The sequence below is a fragment of the Malaclemys terrapin genome, chromosome 7 (assembly GCF_027887155.1).
Source record: "Malaclemys terrapin pileata isolate rMalTer1 chromosome 7, rMalTer1.hap1, whole genome shotgun sequence".
Classification (NCBI taxonomy): Eukaryota; Metazoa; Chordata; order Testudines; family Emydidae; genus Malaclemys; species Malaclemys terrapin.
In genome coordinates, this window is record NC_071511.1 from 96,189,833 (window position 1) to 96,205,342 (window position 15,510).

At 37.4% G+C, this 15,510-nt stretch overlaps 2 protein-coding genes across 7 annotated transcripts in view; one reads left to right on the forward strand and one right to left on the reverse strand.

Moving 5' to 3' along the window:
* LOC128839954 (protein FRA10AC1) overlaps nt 1-2,417 on the forward strand; it is a 55,125-nt gene extending 52,708 nt beyond the window's left edge. Inside the window, exon 14 of the mRNA XM_054033317.1 lies at nt 1,358-2,417. Coding sequence (XP_053889292.1) covers nt 1,358-1,400 — 43 coding nt within the window. The 3' untranslated portion in view covers nt 1,401-2,417. The remainder of the gene's footprint in view (nt 1-1,357) is intronic.
* PDE6C (phosphodiesterase 6C) overlaps nt 1,707-15,510 on the reverse strand; it is a 65,593-nt gene continuing 51,789 nt past the window's right edge. For 4 of the 6 annotated variants that reach the window (XM_054033314.1, XM_054033316.1, XM_054033311.1 and 1 more), the window contains exons 16-22: nt 14,736-14,836; nt 13,306-13,413; nt 12,965-13,028; nt 11,152-11,226; nt 10,928-11,011; nt 9,788-9,941; nt 1,707-5,740 (exon numbers count right to left, since the gene is read on the reverse strand). In XM_054033314.1, coding sequence (XP_053889289.1) covers nt 5,664-5,740; nt 9,788-9,941; nt 10,928-11,011; nt 11,152-11,226; nt 12,965-13,028; nt 13,306-13,413; nt 14,736-14,836 — 663 coding nt within the window. In that variant the 3' untranslated portion in view covers nt 1,707-5,663. Of the gene's footprint in view, nt 6,446-9,787; nt 9,942-10,927; nt 11,012-11,151; nt 11,227-12,964; nt 13,029-13,305; nt 13,414-14,735; nt 14,837-15,510 lie in introns of all 6 variants that reach the window. The other 2 variants (XM_054033313.1, XM_054033312.1) reach the window with 2 other exon arrangements.

Consider the following 15,510-nt stretch of genomic DNA (forward strand, 5'->3'; position numbering starts at 1 on the left):
CAGCTTGGAAGTATTGTAGTGAGGCCATCTACCACTATGCAGATACAGAGCCCTGCTCAGATACAAAATCTCTATCGTGGATATAAATCGGGTATCCGTGGAGCTGCAGGGCTTGATCAGGAAGTGCAGTGGCAAAAGCAGCAGCATGTCGGGCTGCCTCTTGCAGGAGCCAACTCTCCATGCGGGAAGCTCCTCTAGCGTGGCTGTACTGCCTCCAGCCATGCCCATTGGGTGGGCACCAGGTTCACTGGCAGCTGTCCTGAGTCACGCTAGTGCGTGCAAGCAGCTCGCACACTCCTGGACAGGAGCCGCAGACCACTGCATGGAAGGGATTCCTTTCTGGGAGTGTACAAGCTGCTTGCACGCACTAATGCAACCAGGGACAGCTGCCAGTGAGGCTGGTGCCTGCGCCAGTGAGCGGTGCTGGGAGCATTACAGCCACGCCGGAGGACCTGCCAGTGTGGGGCTCTGGCTCCTGTGAGCGGCAGCCCAACATACTGCTGCTTTTGCTGCTGCAGTTCTCGGTAGAGCTCTGCGGATACCCGATTTATATCCGCACCCACAGATATAGGTTTTGGATCCGCGCAGGGCTCTACAGATACATGTGAAAAGACACCTCCTTCCCACTACTACAGCTTCATGGGCTTTAGTAACAGCCAGAGAGTGATGGTGTCTGTCTGAGGCGATGTTACTTGTAAAAAACCGTATTTGCATACTTACTCAGCTAGAGATATTAATAGAAAATGCCCTAAAAAGCTGCTGTTGGGCTTGCAGAGCCACAAACTCCAGGATACTTATTTCATTGGAAAAGATGAAAAACAAATCTAATCCTCCTTGATTCCCAAAGCCATTTAGTGCTAAGGCAGGAGAGGTGAGATTATAGACAATAGGTATAAAAAGAAACGTAGCAGATCTCCTGAAACCCCAGACAGATAAACTGTGTCCTATTCCCTTATTTTTTTAGAGATAGTTATCTGTAAATGTTGGATTATGATTGAGGGCAAGCATAACACAACTATTAGTTCTACTCACTCTAGAGAAAATAACCTTTGATCATTTATATGCTGTACACTCCCTAATATTTATTGTAAGAGTAATGTCATGCCAAAATAATTTAATTATTAGGAGTATTTCCTAAATATCAAAATACTGCTTCAGTCAGTCAGAAAGAGGAGGAAATGGAAGAAAATAGAAATGTAGTGTACCTCATGTGTATGGCTTTAAACTTGTTCTTCTTATAACCAGAAATCTCACCAAACTTTTGTAGCAAAAGGAATAAAGACTGTGTGGCTACAGATAAAAAGCCCTACATCTGCTACTCACATATTTTAATATTATTATTTGATTTTTCTTACAGGGAGGAAGAGTTTGATGAGTATTTTCAAGACTTGTTTCTCTGAAACTCCATGTGGAAACCTAGATTAATTTCTTCTTGAATTGTCACGATTCATATCTGAATACCAAATCAGATTTAGGAATCTATATATTGTTTTTTCTATAAAAATTCCATTAAAGGCACTGCTCCTACAATTGACTGCCCATGGACACATACCCCTGCTTACATAGAGCATCACTGATTTCACTGGGACATGCCCATGTTTGTCAGTTGCAGGATTGGGGCATAAGCAGTTTCTCATGGAAGATGATAGATACCCTGAACATTAATGAAGAATGACATATAACATATCTGGTTATAATTTATTTGCAGCTGAGTGCATTGTAAAGTACAAATCTAAAAAATTAATCTCAAAAGAGGGTGAGAAGGAGACATATCAGAATGGAGTTTCCTGATAGAGTGCAGTGTTTTCACAGCGATCAGATACATGAAGTACTTGCTTCCATGCTGCGCTTTTTAGTTAATTGTTTTAAAGGCATATTCTAGTTGACTCCCTGTTCTGTATTTACCACTAAACTCTTTAATAAAATATATATAGTTCTCTCTTAAATTATTATTATTATTAAACTATGCAGCAAGTGTTTGTGGATTTAAATTCATCAGTCACCCGGTGTTTAAGACTCAAACATCTGTATGTGTAAATCTTTTTGAAATATTGATACCAAAGTTTCTGATTCTATAAAACTTACATTTTGCTAGGCCTAAGTAAATCTTTTTATCAGGGATGGTCTAGACAGTATTTGGTCCTGCCATGCGGGCAGGGGACTGGACTCGATGACCTCTCGAGGTCCCTTCCAGTCCTAGAATCTATGAATCTATGAATCTTTTCTTCCTAAAATTAATGATGATGTTTTCTTTAATTTTTTATAAGTGTTAGTTCACTGTTACCCACCTCATTTTAAGTCTTTTATTTTAAATGTTTGATTGACAATCCCATGGTCACTCCACTAGTAGTTTGGGATGTTAGTTTCTCACATTTGTTTTAATAAATAAGGTACTTGGTTTGCCTCTGGGAAACGTACATATGGCTTATGCATTATCTGTGGTTTCTGATCCCCTTAGCAGTGAATGAATGGTAATCCTACTTTAAAGTGTAATCCTGAGCATACAAAACAAGAACATATAATAACACTTGAGACTTACTCTTTTTTTCCTATTCAAATTGCAGAATAACTTTAAATTCATTTTATTGTATGTTTCCAAAGAAACAGTCTGCACAAGATTAATTACAGTGGCCATTCCTTTTCCAATGGAAGCAACATAAGACATTTGTGTTACCATAGTATTGAATGAAATTTACATTTTAAACAGTCTCGGTAAAATTAATGGTTTATAAAATACTGTCTGTTTTTTTGAAAGCTGAAACCTTAATTGGATGAGTCATTCACACAATAGATGCCATATAACAAAGTACTGTGTAGACAACATAATTGCAGACATGGTTGTAATATATCCATTAACATGTTACTATATGGGCTTGATTTATGTGTATATCAACATATCTCTATTTACATTTAGTATTACTTAACATAATTACAATGTTAACAGTTCATACATACAGAATGGATGACAGTACGGAGACACATTTAAGGTGTCCTTGAATAACAAGTAAAGGTAGCCTTGTGTGTGTGAAGTCTTCTTTAGGTAAGAAGATGGATTTAAAGGTTAATTCTTTGTCATCTTGCAAGCTTGGGTGGGAACCAAATCCAATCTGCAGCAATCAGCTTAAGTCTGTGTAACTTGTCTGTAGGGGCTTTAGTAGAGTCTGTTGCTATATTTGCTGCTGCAAATACTGTAGAATAGACATGTATTTTGGATATCTAACTCTTCTCTGGGCCTTCACAATGCAGTTATAAAATGGTACAATATACATATTAAATACATTTTCATTTGATATATTTTTAATTAAAAGTAGACGATAAAAGCAAACTTGGTATTTCCTCATATCTACATTTATTACAGAAAATAATACATTATACCCAGTTTTATGGCATTTTTAAGTCTGCATAAATATTTGGCCCATTAATACATTAAGGATATAACAAATGGGAATATTTTTGTGGAAGAATGTTTTATTTCTCATTATAGTTGCACAGTATCTATGTCTTGTGTATGTTAGAACATTTTTGAATCATTTTTATAAAAATGCTAGAAGGATATGGGGCAACAGAGAAGGGAGAATGTAGTTTAGCATGCCATGTATACAGCGTAATTTGGGTGTTACCTGTCCACATTTAGAAAGAATAGAAAGTTTTAATGTATGGAGATACAAAATCAGAGACTTATTAATGTCAGGAACTGCACATCACAATTGAAGAGAAAATTCTGAAATGTTTTTCTCCTGCACTTTGTAGGGAAACTTAAGATATAGTAAAAGTATTCATCATGGGGCAAATATTCCCCTTGCCTCTGTGGGTGTTAGATTCCCTTCAAGCAATAGAACCTGTACAATCCTGTTTTGGGGGGGAAAGGAAGGGTGGCAGGATTCGGGGAGCCTGCGCATGGGGAGAATAATTCGTGTATTGCAGGACCACCCTTTATACTTCTGCACTGTTAGATTTGGAATTGGATCCAATGGATACCCTGGAATATGAATTTTGTACATAAATCCACTGGTCATTCCCCTTTTCCCCGCCTATGGGAATGGCAGACACTCTGGGCCAAGAGTGGAAGAGTGGTTGTGGAAAGCTCCATTGTATTCTTTATACTTGCTTATGAAGAGACCATTCATGCACAGACTAGCTTCCTAGGGTGTGACTGGAGTAGGATTTGTGAAGACAGTGGTTTTTTCCTAATCTTGTTGGGGGTAAATTCAGTGATTCTGAAATACCAGACAAATGTATTTGTTGTTCTGTCCAAAAATGTTGCATCCACATTTCATACTCCTTTTAAGAAGACATTTGAACCAGGGCCGGCTCTAACTTTTTTGCCACCCCAAGCAAAAAAAACAAAACTGCCCCGCCATAACAATCCCCCCTCCAGCGCTGCCCCGCCGAACCAAAAACAAACAAACAAAAAAACCCAGTGCTGCCCCGCCGAACCAAAACCAACCCCCCTGCGCCGCCCCGCCGAACCAAAAACAAACAAACAAAAAAACCCAGTGCTGCCCTGCCGAACCAAAACCAACCCCCCTGTGCCGCCCCGCTGAACCAAAAACCACCCCACGTGAGCACCGCCGTGCCAAACCAAAAACAACCCCCCCCCGAGCGCCGCCCTATTGAACCAAAAACAACAACAAAACCGAGCGCCGCCCCGCCAAACCAAAAAAAAAAAAAAAAATACCCCCATCGCCATCCCGCCAAAACAAACAAACAAAAACCCGAGCTCCGCCCCACTACCCCAAGATTGGCCGCCCCTTACAAGGTGCCGCCCCAAGCACGTGCTTGGGCAGGTGGTGCCTGGAGCCGGCCCTGATTTGAACATATAGTCCTGCTCAAGGGATATTGGTGTAGATCCTTTGATAAATTCTTCATTCTAAATAAAAAGCTTACAATTCTTATGGCTGCATTTCGGTTTTATGTAAAGAGACCATTTTTGTTTATATAGGATGTCAGATTCATGAGCCATTGGAAGATAAATGGTGGGCAGAATTGTGTACTTATGGAGAAGGGAATGGTTTCTCCAAAGCCACTGCTGCAATTACAGATTGGCAGTGGTAGCTTCAGGGGGCCATGGGCCTGATTTTGTAGGCACAGGACTGATGCTAGTGGTTAGGTCTTCTGAAGTGGTGGAAGGGACAACTCCAGGATTGTATCTAGAATTGAGGATGCAGGAATGGGATGTAGTTCAGTCCAGATGAAAGAAATAAACATAATATAAAAATGTAATGCTATGAGTTATGAAATTGTCTGCAATTTTTGGTTTCTGGTATGTTCAATTTAGATCTTGTCATACGATATTACTGGTTGTAATCTATCATTAAAAATCATTTATAGTTTTCTGGACGGTCTGCAGCATTTATACATTTTAATAAAAATACAGTATATAAATTGAGTGACAAGAAACAATACCAAGAATTGAACTCATAATCAACTCATTTTGCCCCATAATTCATGTTTTCTAGTTTTTAATGGATTCTGCCTCTTTTATGCCATTAGTAATGACACTGAATAGATGGCAGTTGTTTAAGAGGATTATTTGGCCTATGCTACCCTATGCTTTGCAGAAATCCACTGAGGTTTTTTGAAGTTCTTTCTAGATGTTTTGTTTTATTTTTCCTGTAGCAGAAACATAGACTTTGAGATTCTTTTAGTGCCATTGAAATGCATTACAAAATTATACATGTTTTGGATTTGCCATCATCATCTCCGCCACCTCCTCCACCTTTCGCTGCGTCTTGTTCAGCTAATAAAAAGCAGAAAAGGAATATGAATAATGAGTGAATTCCTTTCATTTTAATAAGCTTCATTTTTTTGCTTTATAAATGTTAATTTTGTGACATGCATTTTAATTTTATTCTATAACACAAGTGTGTTTGTCCACTTGAAAACTGAACACACTTTCAGGATTTATATATATTTTTTTATTAATATTGAACAACCAAACTGTTGACAAATGGTGCAGTAGTTAATATCAGCATTTATCAATGGACAAACACACACTGAACCACTTTTACTGGAAAGTTTCAGCAATTATGTATACTTAATCCTGTCCCTCTCCACCCTACCCCCCACAACTGAACAATGGAAGCCTGCAAAGGGAATAAACTCTTGGATCAATTATAAACTTTGAAACTATTGGGTGGGGGGGTATGGAAACTTTCACTTAAGTGTTGATTATGATTATATAAACTTTTATCTAGCCCTGTAGAAATCTGTTACCAATCAAGAGAGAGGTACTTTTTTGTATGTTCATTAACTGCTGTCACTAACAGTGTTAACATCTCTCTCAAATGATTCCACAGGTTTTTATTGGTCTAAGTTCTGATATGTTCAGTATAGTAACTTGTTTTCAGATTCATTTTAAGTTGACATACCAATATTAGAATTAAAACTTACATTTGAAAGCTGTGGATCACCATGTTACTAGGTTATTTTCGACCCTTTCCACCTGCATTAAAACATGTCACATGATCAGTGCCCTACTCTCTGAAATTTGTGGTTATAATTAACAGTATGATATTAAATATAATTTGTTTTAATTTTATAATATCTTGTCCTGTTTATTTTCTGTTCTGAACTTTCCACTGTCGTGGTTCAGCAAATATGTTTATTTTGTTTTTTGTCTGCCAGATGGTTAGACAAGGAGGTGGTATAACCAGGTCAGTGTGATCTAGGGAAATGGCTGTATTTCAACATATGTATCTCTGAATAGTTTTTATGAAGCAATTTAACAAACCCACAACCAACTATTTGAAACTGAGAAGAATTTTTAAAACTCTGCAAAAATTAAACCATTGACCTGTTCTGTATTTACATAGCCTTGATTTTGGTGGTTTAATAATTTATCACATTCTGTACCTTGTAAATCTGCATGACCTCATCCCAGTGTGCATTTTCAAAATACTGGATAATTTATAACTTTTTGTAATACCATCAATTATGTTAATATGCATAATTGGCAATGTCCTCATTGACTGCAAAGGACCGGCTGAGGATCTGGCCAGTTGTGTCTTTAGAGATGTCTGCTTGTGTGCATATATTTCCTTGGGGGTGATCAAATTTTGTATAAGTCACAGTGATCACATTAACCGAGTAATCCCAAGTACCAGCAATTTAAAATGGTCACGATATCTGGTGAGAGTGCAAGTTTGCTATTCTTTCCAGACATATAATTTGATTGTTCTTTAAGTGGAATCTTAGTTTTAAGGGCTTGATCCTGCACCTATTAAAATCAGTGGGAGTGTGTCATAGACTTCAGTTGGCATAAGATCAGACCCTAAATGATCATCATCTTTGCCAGTAATTTAGGAAGATGAAACTTTGTGTTGGTGTGAAATGTTGCTATTTTCAGTGGGATTTCTCTCTTTTTAGTACTTCTAGACGTTACATCCTTAAATCCCAGTACATCAATATGATGTAAATCCCATATTTGGTGTCTCTTGTGTGGTGCTTACCAATAGATCCAGCTTGAAAGAGAGAGGATTGCTACTACATCAGAAAAGTATACAGGTGCATATCAGATTAGAAGAAAATGGAATGTACTCCACACCTATAAAGCGTGGGTAATAGATATCCTGGTGCAATATGGCAAACAATTTATCTCCTGCAGTTTTACTATAAGAATGAATTATTGTTGCAGTAGTCCATACATGTTTATACAAAAGGTGGTGTGTTTTTGTGATGTTAAACCTGACATGATAACATAAGGTATTGCACACTTTAAGCCATATTTCTAAAATATGAGACTTTGAAAGTATTCATGTGTACAGTCTTTGATTTCAACACATGACCCATTTTGCTAGACTTCTCTTTCAAAAATTAGTTTTCAGTAAGTGATGCCTTTTATAGCATGCTTAACCCACCTTTATAGTGTGGCTCTCTGGATTTGGGGTTAGTCTTATTGTTTAAATTGAGTCAGAAACTCGTTAGTTCTGGTCCAGTCTCTAATGGTGACTTGATGTGTGGCCTTGAGCAATGTCCACATCTGTATAATATGGGAAGAAAATTTACCTACTTCCGATGGATATTGAAGATATTGTGAAGGTTAATGAATAAATTAATGATTGCACAGTGCCTTGAAGATGTAAAACACTATTTAAGAGCACATTGTTTTTGTTCATGAAATTGTGCCTGCAGTTAACTTTTGGCGTCATTTGCCATTGCTTGTAATCTCTGAGCCTTTCAAAGTAGCCCAGCTATTGAAAAGCTGGCACACTTTAGCCCTTAGAGCGGATGTTCCAAGTGCAGTTATTTTTATAACATAGTTAGCTTCATTCACTCTTACACCCTTTATTCAATCTTATGGCCTTAGTTTTTACCAAATCAGAAGTCCTTTCTTGTCATCCCTTGAAGAAAAAGGTCTGGATTTAGTTATAACCTCCAGTTCATCAAGAGAGTAAAACTACTGAGTCATCACTAACTCCTGGAAGTTCACCTGCATTGAATCATCTAAGGGATTATTTCTCCCATTTCCTTTTCCACCGACAGAACTTTCATGAGATGTTGATATTCTCCAGACTCTGGAAAAAGGTAAGATGATTTTGTCCATGAAGAGTTGACGGGATCTGGTTTACTAGACCTGGCAACAACTGCCATCAGTTCTGTCAACAGCCAGGAAACCTGACCAGCTTCTACTAGGTTCCTCAGCAAAGTATTCTGAGATCTCTGGTAGGTTCTGCATACTTGAAAGTGTCTAAATAAGGGAAGCTTCCAGGTAGACACTCCTTACAAGATTGTTTGAAGGTTAGGTCATAGGAAGAAAAATGTTTACTCCTTAGCTATACTATCAGTGAAGATTTCCAATTACCATGTTGTGAGAGTGCAGTATGATCAAGATCTTTTGAATAAGCTCATCCCCATCATTGATCTCCTCCCTGACTTTCATAAGTAGCCCGTGAAATCTCAAATCCAGAAGACTAGGTATACGCTTTGGGCTGTGTTTGATGCTTCACATGGAGCAGCATTCTCTGACTTTGGAGAATGTAGTTTTAGCTTCAGAATTTGGGGCTGTCCTGGAAGGTTGAAGGGAAAGTGTTAGACTTATTGGAGGGATTTGCTTTCTTTGGTAGTGAAACTGGTGAAAAAAGATGAGACCAGGACAAAAGATCAACCCCAGAGATTTTTCCAGTCTTCTAGGGAATATTCATTGCTTTTTGATTCCAAAGACATTATACTGAACCATGTCCATGTTCTCAGCTTGCTTTCCATCCTCTGGGTAAGCAGAGACGAGCTCAAATTGCTTAATAGTTTACAGGTTGATGCCCACAGAGAACCATTTCTTCAGCCCTTCTGGTGCCTGCAACTGTTTTATCCTTGAGTAAGCAGCAGTTTTGTTAAGTTCAAAAAAGTCTCACCATGGCGATTTTGTCACACTTTCCAACATGGCAGTCTAGGACATCAGTCCAGTGTGTCCTGGATTATGTAATCTTGGCAAGTTATTCATTCCACTATACACAAAGCAAATTCTGCTAGTTCTGGCCTCACATAGCACTTGAGCACTGAAATAAATAGAACAGGAGTACTTGTGGCACCTTAGAGACTAACAAATTTATTAGAGCATAAGCTTTCGTGGACTACAGCCCACGTGGGCTGTAGTCCACGAAAGCTTATGCTCTAATAAATTTGTTAGACTCTAAGGTGCCACAAGTACTCCTGTTCTTTTTGCGGATACAGACTAACACGGCTGCTACTCTGAAAACTGAAATAAATGTGTAATTGGATGTGTGCGCTTCAGACAGAATATGCCAGGTGGTTGCTTAGTATATGAATGAAAACCTTAAAGATGCCTAACCTTTTTTGGCTGCTGCTTCTTCCAGCTTTTTTTTTTCTTCCTCAATAATTTTCATCTTTTCTTCATATTCATCAGCCCGTGTTTTCCATTCCACCCTGTTGTTTTGAAGACCGTCCAACATTGGTGTAATTTCCTTGTGAAACCTTGAGAATTCCTAAATAAACAATATGAGTTAGTAAATTGTCCATTTATAATGAATGGTTGTTTTCAGGTTCTAGCATGAATACACAAATATTGTTGATGTACAGAAACTTCATTTGCTTTCACTTTCCAGTTTTAGCTGTTTGATTATGTGGCAGGCACAGTGAGAGAGATTTACGTTTGTTTTGTGTTATAAGCTCAGCACTTTGTTGATGTGCACCAGAAAAACCCACAAGCTAGGCAAAGGGAAAAGATGAAGTGTAGTTGTGGTACTTGCAGGTACCATTCCATTGGTGGTGGAGTATGAGGCATGTGGTAGGAGTTTATCAGAAGCACCAAACTGGGTCAGTAACATCAAAGGCCCGAATTATGTGCTGTAAAGTCTACCCTTTTCCCTAAGCCTCCCCCTGTCCCAGTGCACTCTCCTGGCATGTCTTTGCCCATGCTCACTATAACACTTGTGATATCTGAAGACTGGACTTTTACCTGTTGTTGTTCAAAATATTACATTTCATTCTACTGCATGGCATTTTGGAAGAGCCTTAAAATCCAGATGGTGTAGAAACATATATTACATTGCTGTTTAGAAGATGTGAACAACTCAAGTTCTTCCTATGCTAATCCAGCACAGGTGCATACTTTTCATTGATCCCCAATCCATCCATGTGTTATGCTCTTCGTATTAGATGGGGCTCTGTGAAGCTCCGTGGTTAAGCTCAAACTCAATCTTTTAGGGAACTGAGCAACTTCTGGAGATGCTGAGTGCCCTTGAATTCCTTGGGACTTCAGGGGGTTCCACATCTCCAGAAGATGCTAAGCATCTTTTAGGAGTGTGTGGTACTGTACAGAAGGAGGTGAAAAATCATGACCCTTTGAATGACCGCTATTTGAATGACTAGGAAGGCCCTGCTAACATCTAGAATGTTTTAATCCAAACTATTGTTTGTCACTCATGTCATTAGAATCAATGCAAAGGAAGAATAAAAGTTTTATTCTTACCTTGTATACAAATGTACACACAAAATCAATGAAACCAACTTGAAGCTTGGGCAATTCATCTGCTTTGTTTCTGTCCATCATAGGCTAGAAAAGAATATCAATATTTTAATGTGAATTTGCTACATTTTGTTTCAATAATAAGACAACTGTTACTGACAAACATGTCTTCAAAAGCTATTATTTCATACTGAAGATAATGCTGTTTAACATGTCAAAATACTTACAATTGGCTGTTGCTCCAACACAGTTCGCTCCAGATCACCTTGTTCCCAAAATTCATTCGCAACCATAAGGGCAACCTGAGAATGAGAATCTCCTGTGTTACTGATGTTGTATTAAGCAGTACAGTTGTAGAATGATGCTGGAATGTATTCAAGTCTTTCCAGAAAATGTTGAAGAATGTTTTTGTTTAGGATTAATTGAGAATTAATTAGGTTATTTCATTTGAAAAACCACCTTTTTTTTTTTTCAAGCTAGGAGTACTGCTGGTCCTTCAACTAGCAGAGTGATTCCTAATATATCCAGCAATACAGATCTACCAGACAGAAGGAAAATGTATAATCCTGTTATCACAGCTATTAATTGAATTTTGCCAGTATGCTTTTTGCTGTAATGCTTATGCTTTTACTTGTGCATGTTATGTATGTATCAGCTGAACAAAATTATGTAGGAACTGACAGGAAACATTTTTGCATCTTATTGAACTACTGAAACCTTGCTACTAGCTCCTCTCCTGCACGTTTTCTTGCTACCAATGTTATCCATGAGATGTTTGGAAAACTTCTCCAGGAGGAGAGAATTCTGGTAAATAAAAAACAGCAAATACCATCATTGTAGAACATGTAGACACAAAACTACTCCACACTGTTCTTTCTGGGATCATTAACACACAGGATAGGTGAATTACAGAACAGGAATGCTGCAGTGTGAGGCTTTTGTTAGTAAACAGATGGTCTCTGCCATTTTGATGGTATTTTGGGGCATGCTCACTGAATGGTACAAAGTTGAAAATAGCATTTTCCATGGTGTTCCAAGACAATAGAGCAACATAATAAAATCTCCTAATTATAAAGTATGCTGCTTGGAATGCTTTGCAACTTTGTGTCAGTGTTACATAATTAGAATAGCCATCTGCAGGCTAATCGATGTCTATGAGCCTGACATAGCTCTTTTGCTAGGCCTGCCTCTTACATAGCTGATTCAAGATGTCATGACCAGGAAACTCTACTTTTAGTATACTCAGATGCTAATTGGAAAATAAATAGGATTTCATTCTTTGTGTGAAGGATCTATCCCTTTGTTACTATGGATCTACATAGACTCTGTTCCATCCCAGTGGAGTCTTACAGAGAATCTAATTCTAGTTTTAGAATTGTTCAAGGAAGTAACCCAAGAGATCAGCTCTTATTAAAGCCATCTTGTCTGTATAGATACCTATAATTCAAGCACTGACAGCATTTCTAAGTAGTGATGTGCAAGATGATCTCGTCAAAGCCATAAAAGCCCATATCGTTGAATCCATTTTAGAGTGGTTTAGTCAAACTAAAATAGTGCAAGGATCTACGTTTGTCTGTGTATTGGTGTCTAGTTTAAGATCATGCTATTGTAAAAGCCATACCCTAAAGCTGGCAGAAGAAAAGCAAGAATTTGGTAAAATAAAAGTGAGTGAGAATCAGTTATCAAGGATCCTTTAAAGAAAGCTAGAATGGATACTACAGGCAGGGACAACTATATTGACTGATTCGCAAGTCGGAGGCTGGGGGCAATGGGGCGACGCCACAGGGGGCTCATGGCATGGAGTGCCTAGTGCCATAGATTGCCTTAATTCGTCCCTGCTTCCAGAAAATGGTGTCTAATTCTCAGGCACAATTTGTAGATGCAAGTGGTTACGCTTTTGGTTACGCTTTGTTTTACCCTTAAATATCTATAGACTTGCAATATAAAATTAATTTTCTGTATTGTCATTCACTGATGATGCAATGACAGCACAAATATAAATGTGTATGAAATCAAAATTTTTCTTTTTGAGATACTAACCTGACTTTGCACCTCCCACGGCTTGGTTATAGCCGACAAGTCACAACCAGTCATCATCATAGCCCTTTGAAGAAACAGAAATAGTATAAGTCTGATAGAGAAAAAACCTAGGGGACAGATTTTTAAACTTATTCAGGCACCTAAAGGTGCAGATAGGCGCCTAGTGAGATTTTCAAAAGCGCCTAGGAGACTAACTCCAAAGTGAAGCCAATGGGAGTTAGGTGCCTAATCACTTCTGAAAATCCCACTAGGCCCTATCTGCAGCTTATGGCTCCTTAATACTTCTAAAAATCTGGCCCTAGATAATTTATTGAAAGAAGAGTAAGATACTAACTACTTACATGATAACTTCTTTTTTGGTTGGGTCGATAGATATATATTTAATTGCCTCCTCTTCTGTTTGCATTTTTTCAACTGCATCCACAATCTTTTGAAACATAGTCCTTTTCCTGTAAAAATATATGAATATTTCATATATAAAGTATTGGTATCCAAAAATGTCTGGGCTTTTGCATAATAGGTGCTTCTTATATTAATGCTTTTCTAAAATAGTATGTTTGGCTTGGTCCAGATCTAACTCCCATTGAAGTCCATCTATTTTAATGGGAGTTATATTTAGGTATTATATGGCTCATAGACTTGGCCATAGATTCCTGACATGTAATGCTTTTGTCAATATGTCAAGCTTTAATATGAAAAGCAACAGATTTCCTAAATCTGTATATTGCTACTTGTGATCATTTTGTTTCTTGAATCTTATCCAAATATTGTAAGGGTTTACATATTTTCATTCTTGATTGATTCTGCAAAGAAATCAACTGGAAAAGGTGAAAAGATCACTATTTATAAAGAGAGGTTAAGTAACATGCTATGTGATCCTTCTGGATGAGAGGTGCTGGAGTGTAGAGAGTTATTGCTTAATAAATCTCTTCATTTGCATTTAGAGGTTTCACCTCACTGGACAGAGTTGTAACATACATAAAACATTCTAATATAATTAAAGATATTTATCATTCATTATAAAAAATGCATTGAATATGGATTACTTGTTGACTTCCCTGTTATCTGACAGCTCTGAGTGTCAAAAATCTTAAAACAATTAAAGGAAAAGAGCTCCATGTGTCTTTTTTAGAAAAACTTCAGAGCTCTTAGGCCCTGATCCAGCATTCATTTTAATCAGTGGGAATATTTCCATTGACTTCAGTTGGTGGTGGATCAGGTTGATAAGATAGTAAATAGACAAATTATTTGATCTTCGGAATTCTTGACACATTTGACACTGGAGATTTTTTTTAATGTCTGGATTTCTTTTATCATACTTTAATTTCTACATCATAGGCCATCCCTGTTTAAGTTTATGGCAGCATTTTGGCAATTTCAGCATGAGTGATTCTAGTACAGAATATCTACATAAAATATCACATACACACACTACAATTGGACTACACTATCAACATATTTAGTGCCTTTTAAAATATAGTGTGCACTGTCAATGGAAAGTGTATTTGGATGGCCTAATAAATATATGCTCTATATCAGTATGAGACATGGAGGAAAATTCATGATTTGTGTTTTGAGATTTAAAGGCCTCAAGTGAATCAAAGAAAATATCTTATTCCTTATAACAAGCTTGAAGAATGAAGTTTGTCAGAATAACTTCATTTTAAAATATAGCTCTATAATCTGTTTATAACTAGGAAAAACTACAGTCATGAATTGTACAGGATTGAGAATTTTTTCAGTAGGAAGTTATACATAATTTAGTACTTACTTGAAATACAAAGCCAAGTCAGTTGCTATTATTGCAACTTCAAATAAATGTAAAACGGTTTCAAACTGGCGCTTATTTAGGTTCTGGAAGATGTTTAAACTCTGCAAGATGGAAAGTTTACAAATTCAATTCCTCTTACAAAATTATCTTTGGTTTGTACTCTACAGGCTGTACTATAGTATATTATAATAAGCCTGCTCTACAGCCATCTATGGTTCATTAAATCAAAATAAAATGTTAGATACAATTTTGGAAAAACAGGTGTGGCTAAAAAACCAGGTAACCTTATGCTGTACTGTGAGGAGAGCTGAAAATGGTTTAATAAAAACATCAAATTTATTTTATATTCCATAGCCTAAACACTTCTGTTACTATTGATGTGATAATATAGTGACAATAGTAAGACATTTTATTTAGAGTTATCAGAAGCAATATACAAGTACAGTGTTTGCAAAGGTAAGAGTGAGATTTCTGCAAGCTTTCTTCTTTTTCTGAAAGGCTCTCTGAATGTTGAATCATGTCTTAGAATAGCTTGATCTAGGACAGTTGAAATTGGGAGGTAGTTAGATCTTTGAATTTTTAGAAAAATAACAAAATAAATAATATGTATGCAGTGTTGTAGCTGTGTTGGTCCCAGAACTGTGGAGAGACAAGGTGGGTGAGGTGTGGTATCTTTTATTGGACCAATTTCTGTTGGTGAGAGAGACAACCTTTTGAGCTTACACAGAAGAGCTTGAAGAGCTCTGTGTAAGCTTAAAAGCTTGTCTCTCTCACC